The following is a 21,389-nucleotide window of genomic DNA, read 5'->3' as shown; positions in this document are numbered from 1 at the left end:
ATAAGCTAACAGCATGCAGAAACCTCAGCGTCTCAACAAATCTCTTCCACCTTACCAATTTTGATTTTTTGAAATGTCTCATACCCATTCCTGCTGAGAACAGCCTTACGGAGCGTTTCAGAGTACTCAGTCAGTATGTCAAAACCTCAGTGAGGATATCCATGAGTCCAAGGGTTTTTAATTCAGCAGCCAGTGTGGCTGTAGTTCTTCTGGCTCAAGTCTTCTTGGTCCTGTATTTTCATGCTGACAGCATCTTCAGAAACCAGCAGGTTTTGTTTTTTTTTTGTTTTTTTTGCCACCACACACAGAAGACCTATAGCCACAGCTTCAACTACAAACATTTAAATTAAAAATCAGGAACATCCTGCCATCAAATGATTGTCATTGTCAACAAAACAACATATTTTTGTTGTATGTTTTTAATTGTATTTACAAAATTTGTAAAAACAGAAACACCGATTTTCACTTTCACATTCACTTACACACACTCACATTCAGAAAACAATGTTCATATTTTCCTGTACATTATATATTATAGGCAATAATACTGAAACACAGATTTCACTACATCACATTTAAACAATCCTTCAATCGTACAAAAATGTTGACATTGGAAGTTAAATTAGTTGCATGTAATGAGGTTAAAAGAATGTAAAATAAAGACAAAACACTGTTTTAAATGCAATAAATACAACAGATATTTAATCAATGAAATATAGCTGCTTCAACAATATAAACTCTATAAATCAAAACTTACAACTTGATTATTACTGTATCTTGATGATATAACAAATGGATAAACTGATATTTGGAATTACTTTTTCTTTTATAACTGACATTGTTTTAAAAAATACATTTAAAAATAGTTTCTAATGCGGCTGGAACACTGTCAGTCTGAGAAGATTTATGGGATTATTTTTCAAAACACCTCAATCAATATTTTGTGCAGAAAAATCTCCAATGTTGAATTTTAAAAGTCAAAGGATCCAAAGAAAAAGGCCAGTTTTTAATGCTCCACAGCCTCCGTGAGATGTTCTGCATCCTCTTTGCTGTCGGAGCATTCAGAGGGGATGAAGCAGCCCGAGTCCCTGGGACAGTCGCTGTCTTCTTCCTGGAGGCTGTGCAATGATTTGCACTCATCCACATCCCTCACATCATCACCTGCCGTCACAAACCAAATGAAAGGAATTCAAACATCAGCACATAACAAATGCTTGTTTACAACGTGGTAGACGTTCTGTGCTTACAAATTAAAGGGGTCTTAATATCAGCTGCTCCAAGCAGAATTTAGTTCTGATATGACTTTTACACTTCTATAACATGTGCCATTGATATCTAAGACTTGATTGCTGCTTGCTGTATGAGACAATTATACCCTGGAGTCCAGGGTATAATTGGGCATCTTTGACTACTTTTGGTTTTACCTTCATAATTTACTTTAAAAAAACAGTTTATTTTGCCGTGTTTGTTGTCATTTTTCTTTCAGCACAACCTCACCTGTGTGACAGTTTTTTTTCTTTCATTCTGACATTCTATGTTAACACAGTGAACCTAAATTCACACGAAAACCTAAAATTCCAATTGGAATTTTTTTTTTTACTGTGAAAACCGCAAACATGTTTAAAGGGACAGGTACCAAAACAGGTTGGGCCTCTCGCAAGAGTCATTCGTCAGAAAAGATTCATTCGTAAGTGGTTCATAGGAGTGATTTATGAGAACTTCCTGTCTTCACTTTTTTTTTTTGTATTCTGAGTTTTTGGTAGCTACAAGAAAAATGTATGAATGGTCTAGACCTATTGTAGGAGGCGTGAATTTAGTCTGCTGTCATCCCAACCTGTGTTTACAGTAACTGACTATATTTTATTGCTTTGAAGCATTTTAGTTTGAAAATCCTAAATAAATTACAGTATGACATAATTATGTTGATCCTGTTCATCTGTGCAATATAACGCAACGTATAATTTTTAATTTATTCATATTATCAAACACGCCGCAAGAAAGAAAAATCTATGAAAACTTAAAAATTTGACATGACCTGCTGCACAGACTTTTTGCACTTATTCAACATAAGGACATTAGTTTGGTCAGTGAACTACTTGATCACATTGAAGGTTTAAAATAGAATAAACTCAAAAAATGTGTGAAGCAGGCTGCTTTAAATTAAGTTAATTAAGTTTTCTCATCTTTTCCATTTTTACAGTGCAGTATCATTAAGTTAAGATAAAATATTCCTTTATTAGTCCCACAGTGAGAAAATATGCAAGAATCCAAAAGCTGGCAGTCAGACTGGCGCAGGAGACATTAAAGGAATGTCTTACCTTACCTTACCTTATCTTACCTTACCTTGGTGTGACCCACCCCTTAACCCCTTCTAAGCCTGTATTTCCTATCGATAGGAAATTTCACTTTTTATTTGCGAGATACTGACAAGCCAAAATGAGGCGGGTGGTAGGGGTTAACTAATTTATACTCAGGTACCTAAATTAGTTCTTATCTAATGCTAGAAAATGTACTTTGACAGCAGCGGTATTGTACAGTAGTGCCCTGTTTTTGGTGTTGAATTTTGGAATTAAAATAAATATGTGTCAGTAGCTGTCTGTGACCAAATGAACCCATTACCGTAAACATGTCTGCAGGTGTGACCAAAAATTAGAGCATAAAATGTGTCATCTTCTGCAATAGGAATTGAATCTGTGTGACTTTTACTTTCCACTTTAACAAAGTAAAAATACTGCCTTAACTTTTCTGCCTCACTGATGTACCCTACTAATCTGTATGTCGCTGGTAAACTACAAACATAGTGGAGCTCAGCTTGATTAAATTACTGGAATCTTATGTGTTGATGCTACTGCTACTGCTCAAGGAAGTCCTACCATTATTTAATGCTTCAATCTTAAATATGATCAATCTATCTTTGTTAGTTGGTTATGTACCACAGGCCTTTAAGGTGGCAGTAATTAAACCATTACTTAAAAAGCCATCACTTGACCCAGCTATCTTAGCTAATTATAGGCCAATTTCCAACCTTCCTTTTCTCTCAAAGATTCTTGAGAGGGTAGTTGTAAAACAGTTAACTGATCACCTGCAGAGGAATGGTCTATTTGAAGAGTTTCAGTCAGGTTTTAGAATTCATCATAGTACAGAAACAGCATTAGTGAAGGTTACAAATGATCTTCTTATGGCTTCGGACAGTGGACTTATCTCTGTGCTTGTTCTGTTGGACCTCAGTGCTGCTTTTGATACTGTTGACCATAAAATTTTATTACAGAGATTAGAGCATGTCATAGGTATTAAAGGCACTGCGCTGCAGTGGTTTGAATCATATTTGTCTAATAGATTACAGTTTGTTCATGTAAATGGGGAATCTTCTTCACAGACTAAAGTTAATTATGGAGTTCCACAAGGTTCTGTGCTAGGACCAATTTTATTCACTTTATACATGCTTCCCTTAGGCAGTATTATTAGACGGTATTGCTTAAATTTTCATTGTTACGCAGATGATACCCAGCTTTATCTATCCATGAAGCCAGAGGATACACACCAATTAGCTAAACTGCAGGATTGTCTTACAGACATAAAGACATGGATGACCTCTAATTTCCTGCTTTTAAACTCAGATAAAACTGAAGTTATTGTACTTGGCCCCACAAATCTTAGAAGCATGGTGTCTAACCAGATCGTTACTCTGGATGGCATTTCCCTGATCTCTAGTAATACTGTGAGAAATCTTGGAGTCATTTTTGATCAGGATATGTCATTCAACGCGCATATTAAACAAATATGTAGGACTGCCTTTTTGCATTTACGCAATATCTCTAAAATCAGAAAGGTCTTGTCTCAGAGTGATGCTGAAAAACTAATTCATGCATTTATTTCCTCTAGGCTGGACTATTGTAATTCATTATTATCAGGTTGTCCTAAAAGTTCCCTAAAAAGCCTTCAGTTGGTTCAGAATGCTGCAGCTAGAGTACTGACGGGGACTAGCAGGAGAGAGCATATCTCACCCGTGTTGGCCTCTCTTCATTGGCTTCCTGTTAATTCTAGAATAGAATTTAAAATTCTTCTTCTTACTTATAAGGTTTTGAATAATCAGGTCCCATCTTATCTTAGGGACCTCGTAGTACCATATTACCCCATTAGAGCGCTTCGCTCTCAGACTGCGGGCTTACTTGTAGTTCCTAGGGTTTGTAAGAGTAGAATGGGAGGCAGAGCCTTCAGCTTTCAGGCTCCTCTCCTGTGGAACCAGCTCCCAATTCAGATCAGGGAGACAGACACCCTCTCTACTTTTAAGATTAGGCTTAAAACTTTCCTTTTCGCTAAGGCTTATAGTTAGGGCTGGATCGGGTGACCCTGGACCATCCCTTGGTTATGCTGCTTTAGACGTAGATTGTGGGGGGGTTCCCATGATGCACTGTTTCTTTCTCTTTTTGCTCCGTATGCATCACTCTGTATTTAATCATTAGTGATCGATCTCTGCCCCCCTTCACGGCATGTCTTTTTCCTGTTTTTTTCCCTCAGCCCCAACCAGTCTCAGCAGAAGACTGCCCCTCCCTGAGCCTGGTTCTGCTGGAGGTTTCTTCCTGTTAAAAGGGAGTTTTTCCTTCCCACTGTTGCCAAGTGCTTGCTCATAGGGGGTCGTTTTGACCGTTGGGGTTTTTCATAATTATTGTATGGCCTTGCCTTACAATATGGAGCGCCTTGGGGCAACTGTTTGTTGTGATTTGGCGCTATATAAGAAAAAAGTTGATTGATTGATTGATTGATGACAAGCTTGGCGCGGTCATACTGGAGCTACCATCTGCTTCACCGATTTATTATCATTATTATTATTATTATTATTATTATTATTATTATTATTATTACTATTATAACCTTGGTGTGGTAAAATGCAACAAGGCATTAACAGAATGACCAAAAACAGTTTTTAAAGTCTTTATCTGTCATAGGAAGTAGTTTTGCTTCCCGTCACTCAGAGCTCCGCAATAATCAGCCTTCTTCTGCTTCAAGGCAGATTACAGGAACACCTTCTGCCCCCTTAAGCACTTTCTGTCTGAGTAACAGGAAATCACTGATAAGACTCTCACAGTGGGCAGGATGCATTTCCGTTCAGAGTGGAACAAATCTTTTTTTAACACATTTTACTTTTACTTTTTCTTTTCCAGCAGTAATGATTTATTGAATGCTTCCCAAGTAATTCAGCAAGTAGAATGAATTACAAATACAAGTACACTGATATTGTGTTCATGTTTATGTCTAATTTTTATTTTTAGTGTGATAATATGTTTTTCATAACTAGATTTCTGTAAAGTGATCACTTACCTTGTTGGATTTTTAAATTTATTTATTTATTACCTTTTCTATGTCAGTGAATTAGAATTCCTGTTACAAAGCATTTTTGACCCCTCTCATGGCAGGTATCGGCCAAATTCCAGCTGACACGTACGAACATCTAACAGAGCTCGCATGGCACTTAGAAAACGTGTGGCCATTCGTACTAATAACACGACAACAGTCAGCAGACAATCACTGTCGAGCTGGATGTGAAATTTATCTGAGTGCCCCACGACTGTGAAGTTGCCGAGTGCACATGTGGCATGCCAGAGTGTCGGCTCCCCCCGCCTTCAGTCCGTTTGGGTACACAGCAGGTGATCTGAATGTCACGTCTGACAGGACACGCATGTTGGACCATGAGGGCTGTGAGCGGCGCACCGCACGACCAGGACAGCCCAACAGTATGACAAATACACCACTTTCGTATGTTGTTTCTTTTATGTTTTGTTATTGCCTTTGTTGTTGCTCAGCTGTGTGCCGGATAAATAAATAAATTCAATTCAATTCTTTCAGTCACGTATCAGCAGAAATACCCCATATCAGGCAATGTTTGGTCAGTTACTACAGCACTGTTTTGTTGTTGTTGTTTAGAAAATACGTTTATCTACTTGTTGATTTTACCCATTTCACACTCTTGTTATAACACAGTGATTGTAGCGCAGTGGTAAAGTTTCCATCTGGTAATCAGAGCATTTGGGTTTGAACCTTGTGGTGTTTTTTCTTTTTATTTAACCAGGGTTATTTAATGGCCCCTTCATGACTGTATGTCTGTGACCATGGAACAGACAGATCATGTTTGTATTGCCCGCTTGATAAATGCCATTTTTTATGTGGTGTGTGGGTTTATTTCATTTTAAATACATCCATCTCCTTCCTCATATCAGGCAGGTTTCTGAAACTTTCACAAGACAGTGATTGCAGCTCAGTGGTAAAGTTTCTGAGTGGCAATCAGAGCTTCTGGAAGGTGTGGGTTTAAGTCCCGTGGATGGCATGTAATTTTTATTTTTTTTAATTCAGCAGCTGTATTCCCACATGCACAAAACTGTTACAGCATGTTTTTTTTGTTTTTTTTTCTTCTTCTTCTTCTTCTTCAGACATTAAATGCACCTCTTAGATTGTCACAAAGTAACTTGGTTGTGCTACATAATGACAACAAAGTGGAAGCTGAACTTTTTCCATTGGTATTAATCCTGACCTTCTGTGTAGTGGCAGTCAGCAGCAGCAAGGAGCTTGCGTCTGTGCTCAGGGTCATTGACATTCAGCTCAATCAGGTGTTTCTCCTGCAGGTGCATCAGGTCCTCCACTGTCTGGTAGCCATTGAGTAGCAGAGCAGAGGCGTACTCCTGCAACACACAATAACACACAGCGGTGCCTTCATCACTACCAACATATACTGAAATAAAATACCAAAAATACCTTATCAATCAATCAATCAACTTTTTTCTTGTATAGCGCCAAATCACAACAAACAACAGTATTATCAAAATCGATGGGTGTAATTGTGTCTTCACCTTGAGCTGTAGACGCTCCAGTAACTCTAGTAATGTTTTTGGCCGAGGTCTTTTGCACAGCTTCTGTTCTCTGATCTTCGGTGCTTCCTCCTCTTCCTCCTTCTCCACCAGAATGTCAACATAGATGAACTTAAAGTTGCCCACTTTGTTGTTCAGTATGCCTGTCCAGATGCCCATGGGAGGTTTGCTGATGATGTTGATAATGTCACCGACCTAAAAACACATTTGTAGAGCCATGAAGATATCGCTTCTCAATAGCTTGTATTGGGCTGTCTTGGTCAGTGTTTCTTTTTCAAATTAAAAATTAGAGGAACATATCTGTAAACACTGCCACTGGGGGTTTTATTGAAGGTGGTGTTGTTGCTATAAAACATATATCCAGTAGCTAATATTGGGTCATTTTTTTAAGTTAGTAAAAAGCTGAAAAAATGCTTGAGGCAACCCTTTAACTATTCTCAACAACATACTAAAAGTGTTGAATTTTTCCTGTTGTGACTTCATGATATCATGACTGTCATGATGTTCAACATCATGTTTGAACTCAGAAATGCTCAGCAAAGTGACTAAGTTTGATCCAGATCTGATCCAGATTGTGGATTTTGTGGATTTTTGAATTTAATATTGAAAAGCCCATTTGGTGTACATTTTGAATTACATCTCAATCAAAAGTGCCTCAGTCACTCTCATTTGTGATAATGAGGAGCAAACTGTCACTCTCAATGAAGAGACTAAGTTTGATCCGCATCTAAGCCGTATTGTGGATTTAGTGGGTATTTGATTTTAACATTGAAAAGCTTTTTGATCTATATTTTGTATTGTATTTTATCTTATGAAAGCCACTTCTAACAGGACTTTGACCTTGAAAATTTGTTCCAAGGTAAAAATTTGTGGAACTGGAAAGTAAAGTTGGCTCTACGAGCGCAAACTTCCGCCTCAACAAATGCTGTGCTCAACAAACTGTCTGGTGATAGTGAGTGCCAATCTGTTTCTCACTTTCAAATATGAGAGTGATTGGGGCATGTTTGATTAAGATATAATGTAAAATATACATTAAATGAGGTTTTCAATGTTAAATTTAAATGGCCACAACATCTGTAATCGAACTTTGTCAGTCGATAAAGGATACCATCCTACATAACACTCTTAAATGTGAAAGAAAATCTTTTTTGACAGAGTTATGAATTTTTGAAAATTTGTTCAATGTTAAAAGATAGGGGATTTTTCAAGATTTTTCCTGACTTTGACCTTTGACTTTGACCTTGAAAATTTAATCAGTTCTTGTCTATCAGGATTTGAATCTTCAGTAAAAGTTTCATAACAATACATGAAAAATTGTGGGTTCCAGGCTGTTCACAAACAGACAAAGAAAAAAACAAACAAACAGGAGCGAAAACACCCTTCGCCCAAGGTTTCACACACTTGAGCTTCTGTACTTTTAAGACAATGTTCCAAACAGATTGTTTGGCCATTTACTCACAAATAAGGAACTCATATACTAGACTAAAAAACATACATGTATGTAGACTAAAATATCTCACAAATAAAGCCATTTCTCACAAAAATATAAGATGTGGAGTCATGATGTCATGACAGTGAAAGCACAAATATGATTCACCAGGACTGTTAGTATATTATCAAGGCTGCTGACAGGAGTGCATATACCACTTTACAATCTTTTCCCTATTTTGACTGGGCTAATTCTACTGCATACACATAGTACTGTATCTTACTTTGAGTTTAAGAGAATCTGTGTCATACGGACTGGGAACGAAGTCTGTGTGGACGCGAGCTTTGCCACAAAACTGTCCCTGGTAGGAACCGTCCTCCTCCAGCCTCAGACTGTCTCTCTGACCTGAGCCAGTGGACTCACTGGCTACACCACCTGAACCCAAAAACACATTATGATGACATCAGGAGGCATTGGATGATTAATGTATTCATGGATAAAATGCCTTCAGAATCCAAGTAAGCAGTACTTACTCGAGGAACTCTGTCCACTGTAAAGACTTTCTAAAGAGTTTCCAGAGTTTTTTTCAGCTGGAGGGACACTTTCTGATTCTGTGTCTTGGTCTTTGTTTGCATCATCTGCCTGAAAACAAAATACATGCATTTAGTGTCTAATAATACATTTAACATGGATGCATTGTGTAAAGTTGCTGATTTAGCATAGTATGATGGAATCAAGTGTGCAAACTAATTTTGTCAGAAACAGATGAAATTTTAAGAAAGGACTGGGTATAGATTGTAGTTTCAAAGCTCCTCAAAAGGTTTGTCATATGAGCCAATCTGTTTCTGTATTCACAAACACTGCATGAGAAAGCCTCCCAGTGAAATGCAGCGTTTAAATGTTGCAGACAGCAGTGTTGTGTTTTCAGGATGTGGCTTCACTACTGATTTTGCTGATAAGTCTCTTGAGAAAAACATCTCACTTTAATGTAGGTGTCGGTGATGTTTTGGCTTCTGTGAAACCTGTCATCTATCAGAGCTAATTTGCTGATGACACATTCACAAAGTTATCGAAAGTGTTACCCCTGAAGCAGTGGTAGGCTTCACGTTTTGCATGTGTGCGTGAGTTTTCCAGTGACTCACTGTCTCCTCGGACAAAGCCTTGGCATATTTTTTGCCTATTTTTTTGCGCATGGTCAGTGAAATGGCCTTCATCTTCTTTCCAAGTCCAGCTGATTTGTTTGGGTCTGGACTGTCACATTCTTCAAGCTGTGGTCAAAAAATTTGTTAGTGTATCATGTTTTATAAGATAAATATCTTGCCAATAATAACATCATCTGAATATGTAAAATCATGTAGAGATAATCAGTGGAAAAAGTTATCAGAAATGTGACCAAAAAGTCAAGGTGAGCATTAAAGGTTGGGATTCTAAGAGCAGCGCTGATGTATGACATGAGACGTGAGCAGCAAAGGGAGTGCAGGAGAAGAAACTGGATGCACTGCAAAAACTGTCCCTCTCAAAATATCACAAATAATCTGAAATCTAGCCAAATTGTCTTGTATTAAGTAAAAAAAAAATAATAATAAATAAATAAATAAATAAACAATGCCAGTGGGGTAAGAAGGATCAAAAATGTGTTGACAATGAATAATCAAAATGTGCCTTAAAACTAGACAGGATTCTTATTTTAAGATTAGCCTTCATCTTAAAATTAGGAAAACAATCTTGTTCCATGATCTGAAATCAATTGCCTTTCCTTGTTATTGCTTAAATACAGCTTGCTGTTAACTGGAAAAACAAGAAAAAGTGAGATACATTTTCCCAAAATAAGACTTTTTTTTTTATGTAAAAAAAAAATTCCTTACAAAATTTTGACAAAAATTAGGTCAAATTTTCTTTAAACAAGTCTTTTTATTTTCTTAGATAACAGTTTTTGCAGTGTGTGTCTGTGATGAGAATGCCAAGATGGCTGAGTGGAGTTACAAATTACAGACAGATGATGAATGTATTGGTGCAAGAGTGAGAATGGGAATACAGGGAGCAAGAACGAGGGGAAAGATGAGGTAAAGGTGAGTAGAGAGTGGAGCGGTGGAGCACATGGAGAAAAATGGAACCTACTTAGTACAGCAGATAAGAGAATATTTAGTGCGGAATCCTGCAAATGGTGATACAAGCATCAAATTTGGCACAAATACTCCTTAGATATTACTTATTTGAAATAACCAGTTAGCCAACTGAATTTTAAATAGGCAGCCAGGTAGGGGTCTGCAGGATAAATACATAATGAACAGAGCTATTCAGAAGAATCACACAGGGGTCAAAATTAAAAGATGGTCTAATCATATGGAAAACTATATCACATTATTCGCTTGAGCATAACAATTCCAAAAAGGTATAGTCTGGACAATGTGTGACTGATTGTTATGGAGTAAAACAGCAAAAATGGTGACAAAGGTCAGTTTCAGTTTGTACAGGGGTCAAAAGTTAAAGTTGCCCCAATTTTGGTAAAACATAATGCAAATTATTAGATGAGTTAACAGAGTTTTAAAAAGGAATAGTTTGGACCATGTGTCACGCAATATGTGTTATCATGTTGCGGGTTGACATATGTGACATGTCATAGAATCCAATGGACATTGAGCTTGTTTGACCTTTACTTTGGAGACCAAACATTCAATGCTGTCAAAACTATTCCATTTATTCATCCTATTAGCACAACCAATAATTCTTCCATTGACCCCTACCTGGCTGCCTATTGAAAATTCAGGAGGCTAATCGATTATTTCTAAAGAGTAATGTCTAAGGAGTATTTGTTCTGAACTTGATGCTTGTATCACCATTTGCAGGATTGTTTCAGTTATCTGCTGCACTAGCTCCAGTATTTTCCAGATGACATTTAGATCATGGCCAAACAAAACTCTTGTTGATATGTGACTATATAAAGCAGCTATTCCCAAACTTAAGAAGGCCAGGGCTCATTCTGAAATGTGAAAATTGTCTGAAACCCACCCAAACGTTTTTTAATCACAACTATCATTTCCATATGTACAATATCTTAAACTGAGAGAACTGAAAAATAACAAATTAAATACCATGGTTTTGATATACTTTTGATAAGATTTTAAGAAGAATCAAACCTTTTAAAGATAATTTAAAACTTTATTACAAAGTTGAAAATCAAAGAGGTTTTTTTTTTATTTATTTATTTTTATTTACTTCTCCTTTCCCACCTGCAGTACCTTCATGGCTCCCTGGTAGGCCATGACCCTCACTTTGGGAATCACTGACATAAAGTGCACTTCAACACATTTTCCAAATATTAATATGTATTTATATATTATATACAAAGAACCATACAGCACAATATGTATCCAGTTTGTTGTGCAAAAAAAAAAAAAAAAAAAAAAAAAAATCGGTGCAACACACACTTTGATTGTGGTTTGAATCCCGGTGGGATCTTTGAGAAAATATTTGTCAAAACACCACTGAAACTGTTGTGGTGATGTAAGGGAAGCTCATGTTCACATATGCTGACAACATCTTTACTTATATGAGTAAAAAAAGAGTAATAAAAAGTAATAAAAAGGTAGAGCTGGAGATATTTTGATCTAGATATGCAAATATTTGTGTTTCTTGAAGCAATTCTTTTGGATAATAAGGTATTGTGCACATCAGGTCATTATGGTTTTGTAGAAGCGCGTGTGTGTGTGTGTGTGTGTGTGTGTGTGTGTGTGTGTGTGTGTGTGTGTGTGTGTGTGTGTGTGTGTGTTCATATACTGGATCAGAAACAATAATACACACCATGGTTCCATTTTCCTCAGATTTTGCTTGTGATGAGGGATGTCTGAGACCCTCAAACCTGCCAAAACTTGTGGACCGCTGTGCAGATTAAAAGAGAAAAATAAATAAATAAATAGTGATGCATTCTAGGGGAAGCCCAGCATGGCAAGGGTTAAAAGCAAAATCTACCAGACTATCAGGTCCATAAGTAATTGGCAACTGTAATTGGGCAGTGACACCATTTTTGTAATTTTGTCTCTGTACACAGCTATCCTGGAGTTGAAATGAAGAAGAAGAAAAAAAAAATCAAGATGTGCTTGTCACGTAGACTGTTAGTTTCAACTGAAGGGGTTTATAAATATCACACTATGCATTTAGGAATTGCAGTCCTTTGTAATTTAGAGGCAAAATTACAAAAATTGTGTCAATGTCCACATACATATTAACCTGACTATAACATGAATTTGAGGTGGGATAAAAGTAATGCATTATGATGCATTTATTTGTGATTTTAAGTCAAACTACACTAATCCCAAAAAGTTGTGATTCAATTACAATTGACTAAAAATCTAAATAAGTAGCTTTTTTAATGTGCAAAAGATGCACCTTTTTCTCCCTGTTCAGTTAATTTGATGTGCAAGTATTTCATTATTTTGGGTTAATTTTGTATGTATAACTGTAGTGTAACTGTAGTTGCAGAAGTATTGATGGAATGAAACCCAGTTAACTCAGATACGGCTGTGATTATAAAGTGAGACTTGGGTCCTATCTTGGCAAGCTATGGCACCCAAACTGAAACACATAGCACAGGTGCATTGGTGTATGTGCGTGCACATGTCTGACCTCACATCACTATTTTCATAACTCAATATGTGAGCAGAAATTACAGCACAGGGCGCAATGGGGTTGGATTTAGACACCTAATGAAATGAGAGGTTTTGTGGCAAATGAACAGATTTGCACCAATGTGCCCAATGCAGCAGACAGCAGCCACCAGTGCATCTTGAGGGGAGCAGTGACAAAATAGTTTTTTTTTTCTTTTAACATTATAATTTGATATATTTTATGGTTGTGTTCAACTCAGTTTTATTGTTTAAACAAGCAGAGTGTCATATGCAGCTGACACGAACAGATTCAACAAGCTCATCAGGAGAGCTGGCTCTGTCGTGGGAGTTGAGCTGGAGTCCATGATGGAGGTGTCAGAGAGGAGGACGCTGAGGAAGCTGCTCAGCATCCTGGACAACATCTTCCACCCCCTGCACGCCACACTGACGTCCTGTCATTGCACCTTCAGTCGTAGACTGAGACCACTAAGGTGCACCACAGAACGCCACAGGAGGTCTTCCCTACCTGTGGCAGTCAGACTGTATAACCCCTCCCCCTTCTGCAGGATAAATACATAATGAACAGAGTTATTCAGAATTATTCAGTTATTCAGGTAAATTTGTTGTACTTATGGTAAAAATAAAATAAAATAAAAACATTGGTCACTGTTCTCTGGCAAAATAATTTCCTTTGGAATAAATAAAGTTGATCTTATCTTAAATCTTCATATTGAAGATGCATGTGAATATCCCAAACTATAAACAACAGGAAAACCATCTTTATGTGCCACATTAGATCAGGTTTTTCTTGATACTCTAAATGGTGCAATTACATTCTGCTTCCCCACTGCAGCATCCCAGTAAACAGTTCTACACTGTCTCAATGGTGTGACAACATCACTTTTTAGTAATGATAATGTTGAAAAGTGACGTTGCTACAACATAATTCTGTAGACTCCCAGCAACTTCCCTGGAAGCAATATTTTACTGGAAAATATTTAGGAAGTTTTACTCAAATATGTTGAAAACCACATGTATTCATCTTGAAAATCAAGTCATGTTTATTCACTTTGGAAGTCATGAGAAATTTTCCATGTCTCCCCACTGAGGACCTCTCACACCTCAGTCCAGTGTCTTACCACTGCTTAACATTGGCTCTCAAAGGGGAGAAATGGTTCTGAGGGATGAACATGTACGTGTTTGCTGATCTTCAATTTTGCTGGGAGTCTATAGATATTGTGGGGATTTTAAATTTCTGCTAAAATACAATGTTGCATTTATGTAGCATTTTTGCTGGGCTTACAATAACAGACCCCTGCCTACCTATCTACAATATCCCTGCAAATAGATTCTTGTTTTCCCTTCAGGAATACTACACCGTAGATTACATTTCCTTATGCCCGATCCTTTCATTTGCTCAAAAATAAATAAATAAATAAATACAAGACAACCAACCAGTCTTGAAAAATCTGGATGACACCATAATGTCACTAAGATTTCATGATTTGACATCAATATGTGACATTTGAGATGTTTAGGTGGCATCATTGCTGCCATGACTAAATTGTGAACAAAACCCAACATCATTTGACTGTCATGTCTTTGCTGTGATTCTACCAGGACTGCACCCTAGACCACCATGCCCATGGGTGCATAGATGAGTGCAAGTGAAGTACTTTAAAGGGCACTCAGCATGAATACCACAATGGTGCCACGCTGCCTTCCACCGGGGGAAGATAGGTTTTTTTTAAATCTTCCATCAAATTTTGTTAATTGGTGTTGCATCACGTGGCTATTGGACTTTACACAGTGATTTTAATGCCCATGTGCACTTTTATCTAACCAATTTCTCCATTTCAGCTTTAGTTCACAGACGAGTTGAACAGTTAACATGTATGGAGATATTTATATATTCGTGGAAAGCTGCAGCACTTTAAAGATCACACAGGACTATGGAAGTACATCGAGGGAATATTCACTCCATTTTAAGAAAGTTGTGAGAGTTAAGAATTTTGAAAGTATAATTAATTATTATAATTACATTTGTCTCCATACTGCTACACGTCAGTACACTATGTCAGAGTTAAATGTAGACAACTAAATAAACAAACACACAAACAATGATGTGTACCTACAACACTGAACATGCTTTTCCTTTTTTTCTTTTTTTTTTTCTTACTTTGCTCTCCACTTGGTTTAAGTCCTTTCCCCCCCTCGCCCATTCTTCATAAAACTAAAAGTCATTATAATCTGCTCTAAAGACCTACCACAACAGTGGAATCCCAAAACAATTGTTATATGGCTGGGGGGGGCCTGGCTGCCGGTTTGTTTGTCTTTTGGTTTCCTCCCAGGTGGCGTGCATTTGGGACTGAGTGGCTGTGTTGCTGAGGCTGTCAGGACCTCACCCTGATCACCTGCGACTCGTCAGGACTCACAGCTGTAGTGCATCTGGATGGATTGGAACATGTTGGCATTTAAGACTGGAGTGCACAGTGTGTATTTGCCAGAGACTCGACCTTGTGACCAGACGGGTGAGATCGTCGTCTCGGGAGCCATCTCATCAGCAGCGGATGCTGAGAACGTCCAGGTTTGATGCACAGTCTGTGAAAGAGGAGGGGTGAGGTCTCACGCTCGTCAGCACACTTCCTGAGGTACGTTAGATTTTGTGACTAACAGTTATACAGTCAGTAAATGTGGTGTCCCTCACACCTTATTGTATTGAGCTGTTTGTTAGTCATGTATCAGCTTCCACTGCAGTGGAGTTTTGTGAACTGGATGTTCCATGCCTGCAGGTTAGGAAGCTGATCAGTAATCAAGCCAGGAAGTGTTTGCTGTTTGTACACCTTTGAGTGTTCTCTCTGTGTGTAGAGTGTGGACTCACATAATGGTTCCTTCTTTCACAGACTCGGTTGTTGCGGCCACCTGGGGGGTGTCGGCGGGGTCCTTGGGTCCGAAACAGCTTCTGGCTCCGGACCGTTAGCGCTGCTGGGAGCGCACCACGCCAGACCGCACCTTTTTGTTATTTTATCACTGTTATGTATTAAATTCAGTTAGCCTTTGTACCGTGCTCTGCTTATTTCATACTGGGTCCTTCAAACGCTGGTCGGTTCTCCGAGCTGCGTCCGACACATAACAGTAGTCTCTGGCCAAACATCACGGACCCAGCGGTAGCAGAGACGGTAACGCGCCGGGAAGGCGGCAGCAGACGTTCAGTGGTTATCCGGATCAGTTGCGGGGCTCTCCGCCCGGATGGTGCGTGTTTGAGAACCCATTACTGAATACTGATTTGTGCTCTCTTGCAGCCGTGTTCCTGTGTTGTGCCTTATCCGTGGGTCGTGGTGGAGTGTGACTGGCGACGGCTTCGCGTCACACTCCGACCGGATAAGAGGTTTAAACGGGAGCTGCAAGAGTGCGTTTGTAATGGGTTCACGCGCACGGCGGAGCTCTGTTAGCACGGGTCGCTGGGCTTCCTGTGTTACAGTCGTAGCCCCGTTTTCCCCGGACAAAGGTAACTACTGCGTCTGTTGTATCAGCTCCGGCGTTATTTAGTTGAGCACATTTTGGTTGTGTGTTGCACACAGCTGCGCACATAAGAGCAGCTCGTTTGTTTTTTCTGTCGCCAAAGGGGTTTTTTCGTTTTTTTGCACTCTGGTTCCCCCTTGTGGTGACTGAATCACGTTACCGTCAAGCTCTTGAGTAGGAACAGGTGTGTTCCATTTGGTTGAGCTTGACGGTATAACTCACTGATTTGTTTTGTGTTAGTTCATTTTGTGTGGGGTTTTTTTGAGTTGGTTTTTGTGTGGGATTTTATTTTTTGTTGTCCACTATTTGTCTGGGGGTGTGACCCTGTAGCCTTTGCGCATCCAAAAAAAAAAACAAAGGGACCCAAACAACTGTGTGTTGGTCTGTTTGTTTTTTCTTTTATTTCTTTTTGTTTCACATCCCCAGGGTTAGATGGAACGGTCCCCTGGGGGGTGATGGGGTTGGTACTTGGGTTGTTTTTTCTTTTTGTTTTTTGTTATGCCCTCTCTTCTCCTCTGACTCCAGCCGGGTGTGCCGTAGTGTCGGCATTGCTGGAGGGGTGCAGTTAGGTTGTGCTGGGCGTTTCCCAGGTAGCCTCTGCACCCGGGAGGGGAGGGGGGGGGTTTGGGTATCTTTTTGTTTCCCCCCCCCCAGTTTCCGCCCTCAGGGTTTGACTGTGGTGTCCTCTGGGGGGGAAAGGGCGTTGGGTCCATCTAGCCGTGGACGGCCGGGGCTGGGTCCATTAGTCATGAGGGGAGGCGTCTCCTGGGGTTGACGAGTGGTTCTCTGGGAGGCGCTGGTAGTCCCCGTGGGTGACGTTGGATGCCAGAGGGACCTCGGCCGTGGTTATTACTCCTGGAGCTGGCGGGTGGCCCTCTGGGGGGTGTTGGTCCCTGCGTGTCGTTTGGGGGGGAGGAGGGGGGGGGGTATTTTGGCATTTTTGTTTGAGCTCACATTTGGGTTTTTCTTTTCTCCCCTTCCCTAGGGTTTGATGGAACGGTCCTCTGGGGGGTGGGGGGGGGGGTGTTTTAGTATTTTTGTTTGTAGGCTTGGGTTGGGTTGTTTTTCCTTTCTCCCCTTCCCTGGGGTTTGAAGGGACGGTCCCCTGGGGAGGGGGGGGGGTGTTTTGGTTGTTTTGTTTTATGACTAATCACACGTTTGGTTAAAGGCTGACCGCACAGGTGTAGGAACTCCTGGCCACACCTGTGCTACGACTGTCAGAAACAAGGGCAAAGATGCAGCCAGTTCAACCAGTCTGTTGGAGGATGAACGCAGACGCGGTTTCCAGCCATGGTCCCTGGAGGGGGGTGTTTCTCCTGGGCCAGGTGTGTGTGGTCGCCGGGAGGCTTCCCGTGAGGGTGGGGTACTGTTATATGGCTGGGGGGGCCTGGCTGCCGGTTTGTTTGTCTTTTGGTTTCCTCCCAGGTGGCGTGCGTTTGGGACTGAGTGGCTGTGTTGCTGAGGCTGTCAGGACCTCACCCTGATCACCTGCGACTCGTCAGGACTCACAGCTGTAGTGCATCTGGATGGATTGGAACATGTTGGCATTTAAGACTGGAGTGCACAGTGTGTATTGCCAGAGACTCGACCTTGTGACCAGACGGGTGAGATCGTCGTCTCGGGAGCCATCTCATCAGCAGCGGATGCTGAGAACGTCCAGGTTTGATGCACAGTCTGTGAAAGAGGAGGGGGTGAGGTCTCACGCTCGTCAGCACACTTCCTGAGGTACGTTAGATTTTGTGACTAACAGTTATACAGTCAGTAAATGTGGTGTCCCTCACACCTTATTGTATTGAGCTGTTTGTTAGTCATGTATCAGCTTCCACTGCAGTGGAGTTTTGTGAACTGGATGTTCCATGCCTGCAGGTTAGGAAGCTGATCAGTAATCAAGCCAGGAAGTGTTTGCTGTTTGTACACCTTTAAGTGTTCTGTGTGTAGAGTGTGGACTCACATAATGGTTCCTTCTTTCACAGACTCGGTTGTTGCGGCCACCTGGGGGGTGTCGGCGGGGTCCTTGGGTCCGAAACAGCTTCTGGCTCTGGACCGTTAGCGCTGCTGGGAGCGCACCACGCCAGGCCGCACCTTTTTGTTATTATATTTTCACTGTTATGTATTAAATTCAGTTAGCCTTTGTACCGTGCTCTGCTTATTTCATACTGGGTCCTTCAAACGCTGGTCGGTTCTCCGAGCTGCGTCCGACACATAACAACAATTACATAAATGAATAATCCCTACAAAATCCTAGCTAAATGTGAGCACAGTACAGCTGGACAGGCCACGCATAATGCAAGAGATCACTGTCTACAAATGTAGAAAAAGAGTGAAAATGCTGTATTTTAAACTCATTTTGCCTCTAATTTGTCTTATTTATATTATTACAGTGCATGCATGGCGAGACCACATATGGGCACTCGTTTCGGTTCTGTGTGCCAAATAACTTGAAGAGTTTTGATCTTATTTTGACCAAATTTACTGGAATGATTGAAGGTCAGCCAAGGACAAAGTGATTTGATTTTGTAAAAAAAGAACAGAAAAGTCAAAGTCACAGGGTCAAGATCAAACCTTTGGACCACATTTTATAGGAGATATTTGGATTGGCTGTTTTGTGATTGTTAAAGAAACACATAAGTATGATTGCTATTAAACACACATATGAATTCACACATCACTGCTCTGTGATGTGTGAGAGGATGCTGAAAGTTCAAATTCAAGGTCATATTGTTTAACTCAAGATTTATAGACAATAAGGATTAAAAATGGTTTTAGGATTAAACACGATTTGCCATCGTGACCTGGACCTGGATAGGCAGCAGACAATGTATGAATGAATGATTTAAATATTTTGTGTTAGTCAACGATAAAGTGACTCAGCTATGGACAGAATTTATCACATTATAGTGTAATTAAATGACAACGAATTCATTTGTCTGAACTGGTGTCAAACATGTAAGGGTGGGTGTTACACTCTCTGATTGGCACTTCTAATGTCATCAATGGACATTTTATTTGAAATGTTATTGTTGATTGTTCTGGATTGGTAAACAAAAAAAAAAAACATCGATTCAGCTAGAATTTTACATGTTATAGCTAAAAAGCACTTTTCTTCAAATAATATTTTCTGAATGATTGTATTTAATTTGTTCCACAGATTTGCACAGCAGCTGGTTTCTCTCATATTCCTCATTGTTTGCAGATTCCAGTTTTCACCCACCTTTGGTTTGCTGCTCTTTTTGTCGGACACATTGGACGCTGCCCTCTGTAACATTCTCCTGGTCTTTTTTTTTTTCTTTTGGTAAACCGTAGTCCTCGTTCTTTAACTGCTGGCGGTGAAGCCTTAACTGACAGAGGCTGTTTGACTGCCTGACTGATGGGGTGGCTGCCCTACTTCCTTAACAACACACAGGATGTGAGGCAAGTGGCACTGTGTTGTGTATTGCAGTATAGCTTTGAAAAGGGAAAAGTACAATGTGCTTAAGTGTGCACTTTGTGGCCTGCTTGAAGAAAACATCAAGAACCACTTCCAGGAACGGCTGCATTTGTGTTTTCTCAGCATGGTATGTCTGCTGCGTCTCAGATGTGAGATCCCGCTGGGAGAGTTTATGTGACAGCTGATACATATCTGCAGCTGATTTACTGAGAGTTACTTGGTAAAGTCACCAAACAAATATCCCCCACTGAGTCATACCATCATTTTGGGTTGCATCCATGCAACTAAATGATGACATTTGTATTAGATTGAAAATGACTACATTTTATAGAATATAACTTTTACATCTTTAAGGATTAATATGTATTAATGAATTAGTGTTAAATGGTTAAAATCTTTCTAAAACATTGCCTGTAGGAGCTATGAGGAACTTTATGGTAAAAATGTTGTAATTATTCCTGCCGTGTCATGCCTTCATTTCTTTATTTTTCCTTTCATTTCCTTTTCTTGCATGGCTGGTGTCGCCGACCAAACAGTTCCCCTAAAAATCGCCATGTAATCCCTATGGAAGGACACGTTGTGGCGCCAAGCCACGTAACGTGACGCGATGAACGTGAATGAAGCGATTTTGAGCGATTGGCGCGTTTGTGGTGCGATATCGTGTCGTGTCACGTTGCCCTCCTCCCCAAGTTGAAAAATCTGAACTTTTTCGTCTTGTCGTGCTGCGATGACCAATTAGGGACTAGATATGTAGTGACGTGGCGATGTCTGGAGTTTGACTGAGTTGGATGTGAACATGTCCTGTCTCTGGTAGCCAGCCTGTGAGCAGGACTTATATCCCTTTTGTCCTTTATTTCACAATTATGACAGAGTTTGGGGAAAGCGCGAGCAGCAGCCCCGCAGCAGCGGCAGCGGACAGTTTTTTTTCACGTGCGCATGCGACTGAATCATCCGTGAAGATTATTTTATCTATTAACTACACAGATGTATAATAAAACAAATGGTGACTAGTTTCTAAACACAATTATGACAGAGTTTCATGAGGATGTTGTGAACCCAGGGACAGCGCCGCTGCCGACGTTTGTCAGCCTTCCACAACAAATAGAGCACAGCAACTCGCTCTGTGTGATCAAGGTCCACCATGTTAACTTGACTGACAACCGGAGCCGGCGAGCGGAATGGAAGCTCCTCCTATTTGATGACACACTGGGGCGAATTTTCACAGCGAAAGCAGAGCGACACACCGGGCACACGACGGACGTGAATTTGTGGCTTCGCATCGCGCCCTGTGTGAACGCGGCTTAAGCGTCAGCTGCGATCCACCATTTATCACCTCGTTTCTGCTTAAAACCGCACTCCAGTCATCATATATCTCAGTGACATATCATTTCCACATAAATTCATCATTTTGTAATAAAAGACAGCGGACCGATCAGAGCGCCACAGCTGCTGCTGCGCCTACGTCATTTCAGAGTGTCAGTAATGACTCACCAATTATCGCATCGTTTTCTGTTTAAAACTGACTTTAGAATACTTTAAGAGGGTTT

The 21,389-nt window shown here is 40.1% G+C and overlaps 1 protein-coding gene across 2 annotated transcripts; it reads right to left on the bottom strand.

The window, feature by feature from the left end:
- Nucleotides 1-403: 403 nt before the first annotated feature.
- On the bottom strand, nt 404-19,814 carry samsn1a (SAM domain, SH3 domain and nuclear localisation signals 1a). Of its 2 annotated transcripts, none has more exons than XM_034167964.1 (8): nt 19,627-19,814; nt 12,091-12,168; nt 9,432-9,557; nt 8,823-8,931; nt 8,573-8,724; nt 6,843-7,055; nt 6,527-6,674; nt 404-1,161 (listed from the first exon to the last, which is right to left on the bottom strand). In XM_034167964.1, the coding sequence occupies exons 1-8, from the start codon at nt 19,678-19,680 to the stop codon at nt 1,007-1,009; spliced, it is 1,035 nt and encodes a 344-aa protein (XP_034023855.1). In that variant the 5' UTR covers nt 19,681-19,814; the 3' UTR covers nt 404-1,006. The 2 variants fall into 2 exon arrangements, with proteins under 2 accessions (XP_034023855.1, XP_034023856.1); XM_034167965.1 differs by having other exon boundaries at nt 404-1,164; nt 6,533-6,674; nt 19,627-19,813.
- Nucleotides 19,815-21,389: the final 1,575 nt, after the last annotated feature.

This window comes from Thalassophryne amazonica, chromosome 4, assembly GCF_902500255.1.
Source record: "Thalassophryne amazonica chromosome 4, fThaAma1.1, whole genome shotgun sequence".
Classification (NCBI taxonomy): domain Eukaryota; kingdom Metazoa; phylum Chordata; class Actinopteri; order Batrachoidiformes; family Batrachoididae; genus Thalassophryne; species Thalassophryne amazonica.
The sequence above is the reverse complement of the archived record's forward strand: the minus strand, read 5'-3'. Positions and strand labels throughout refer to the sequence as shown.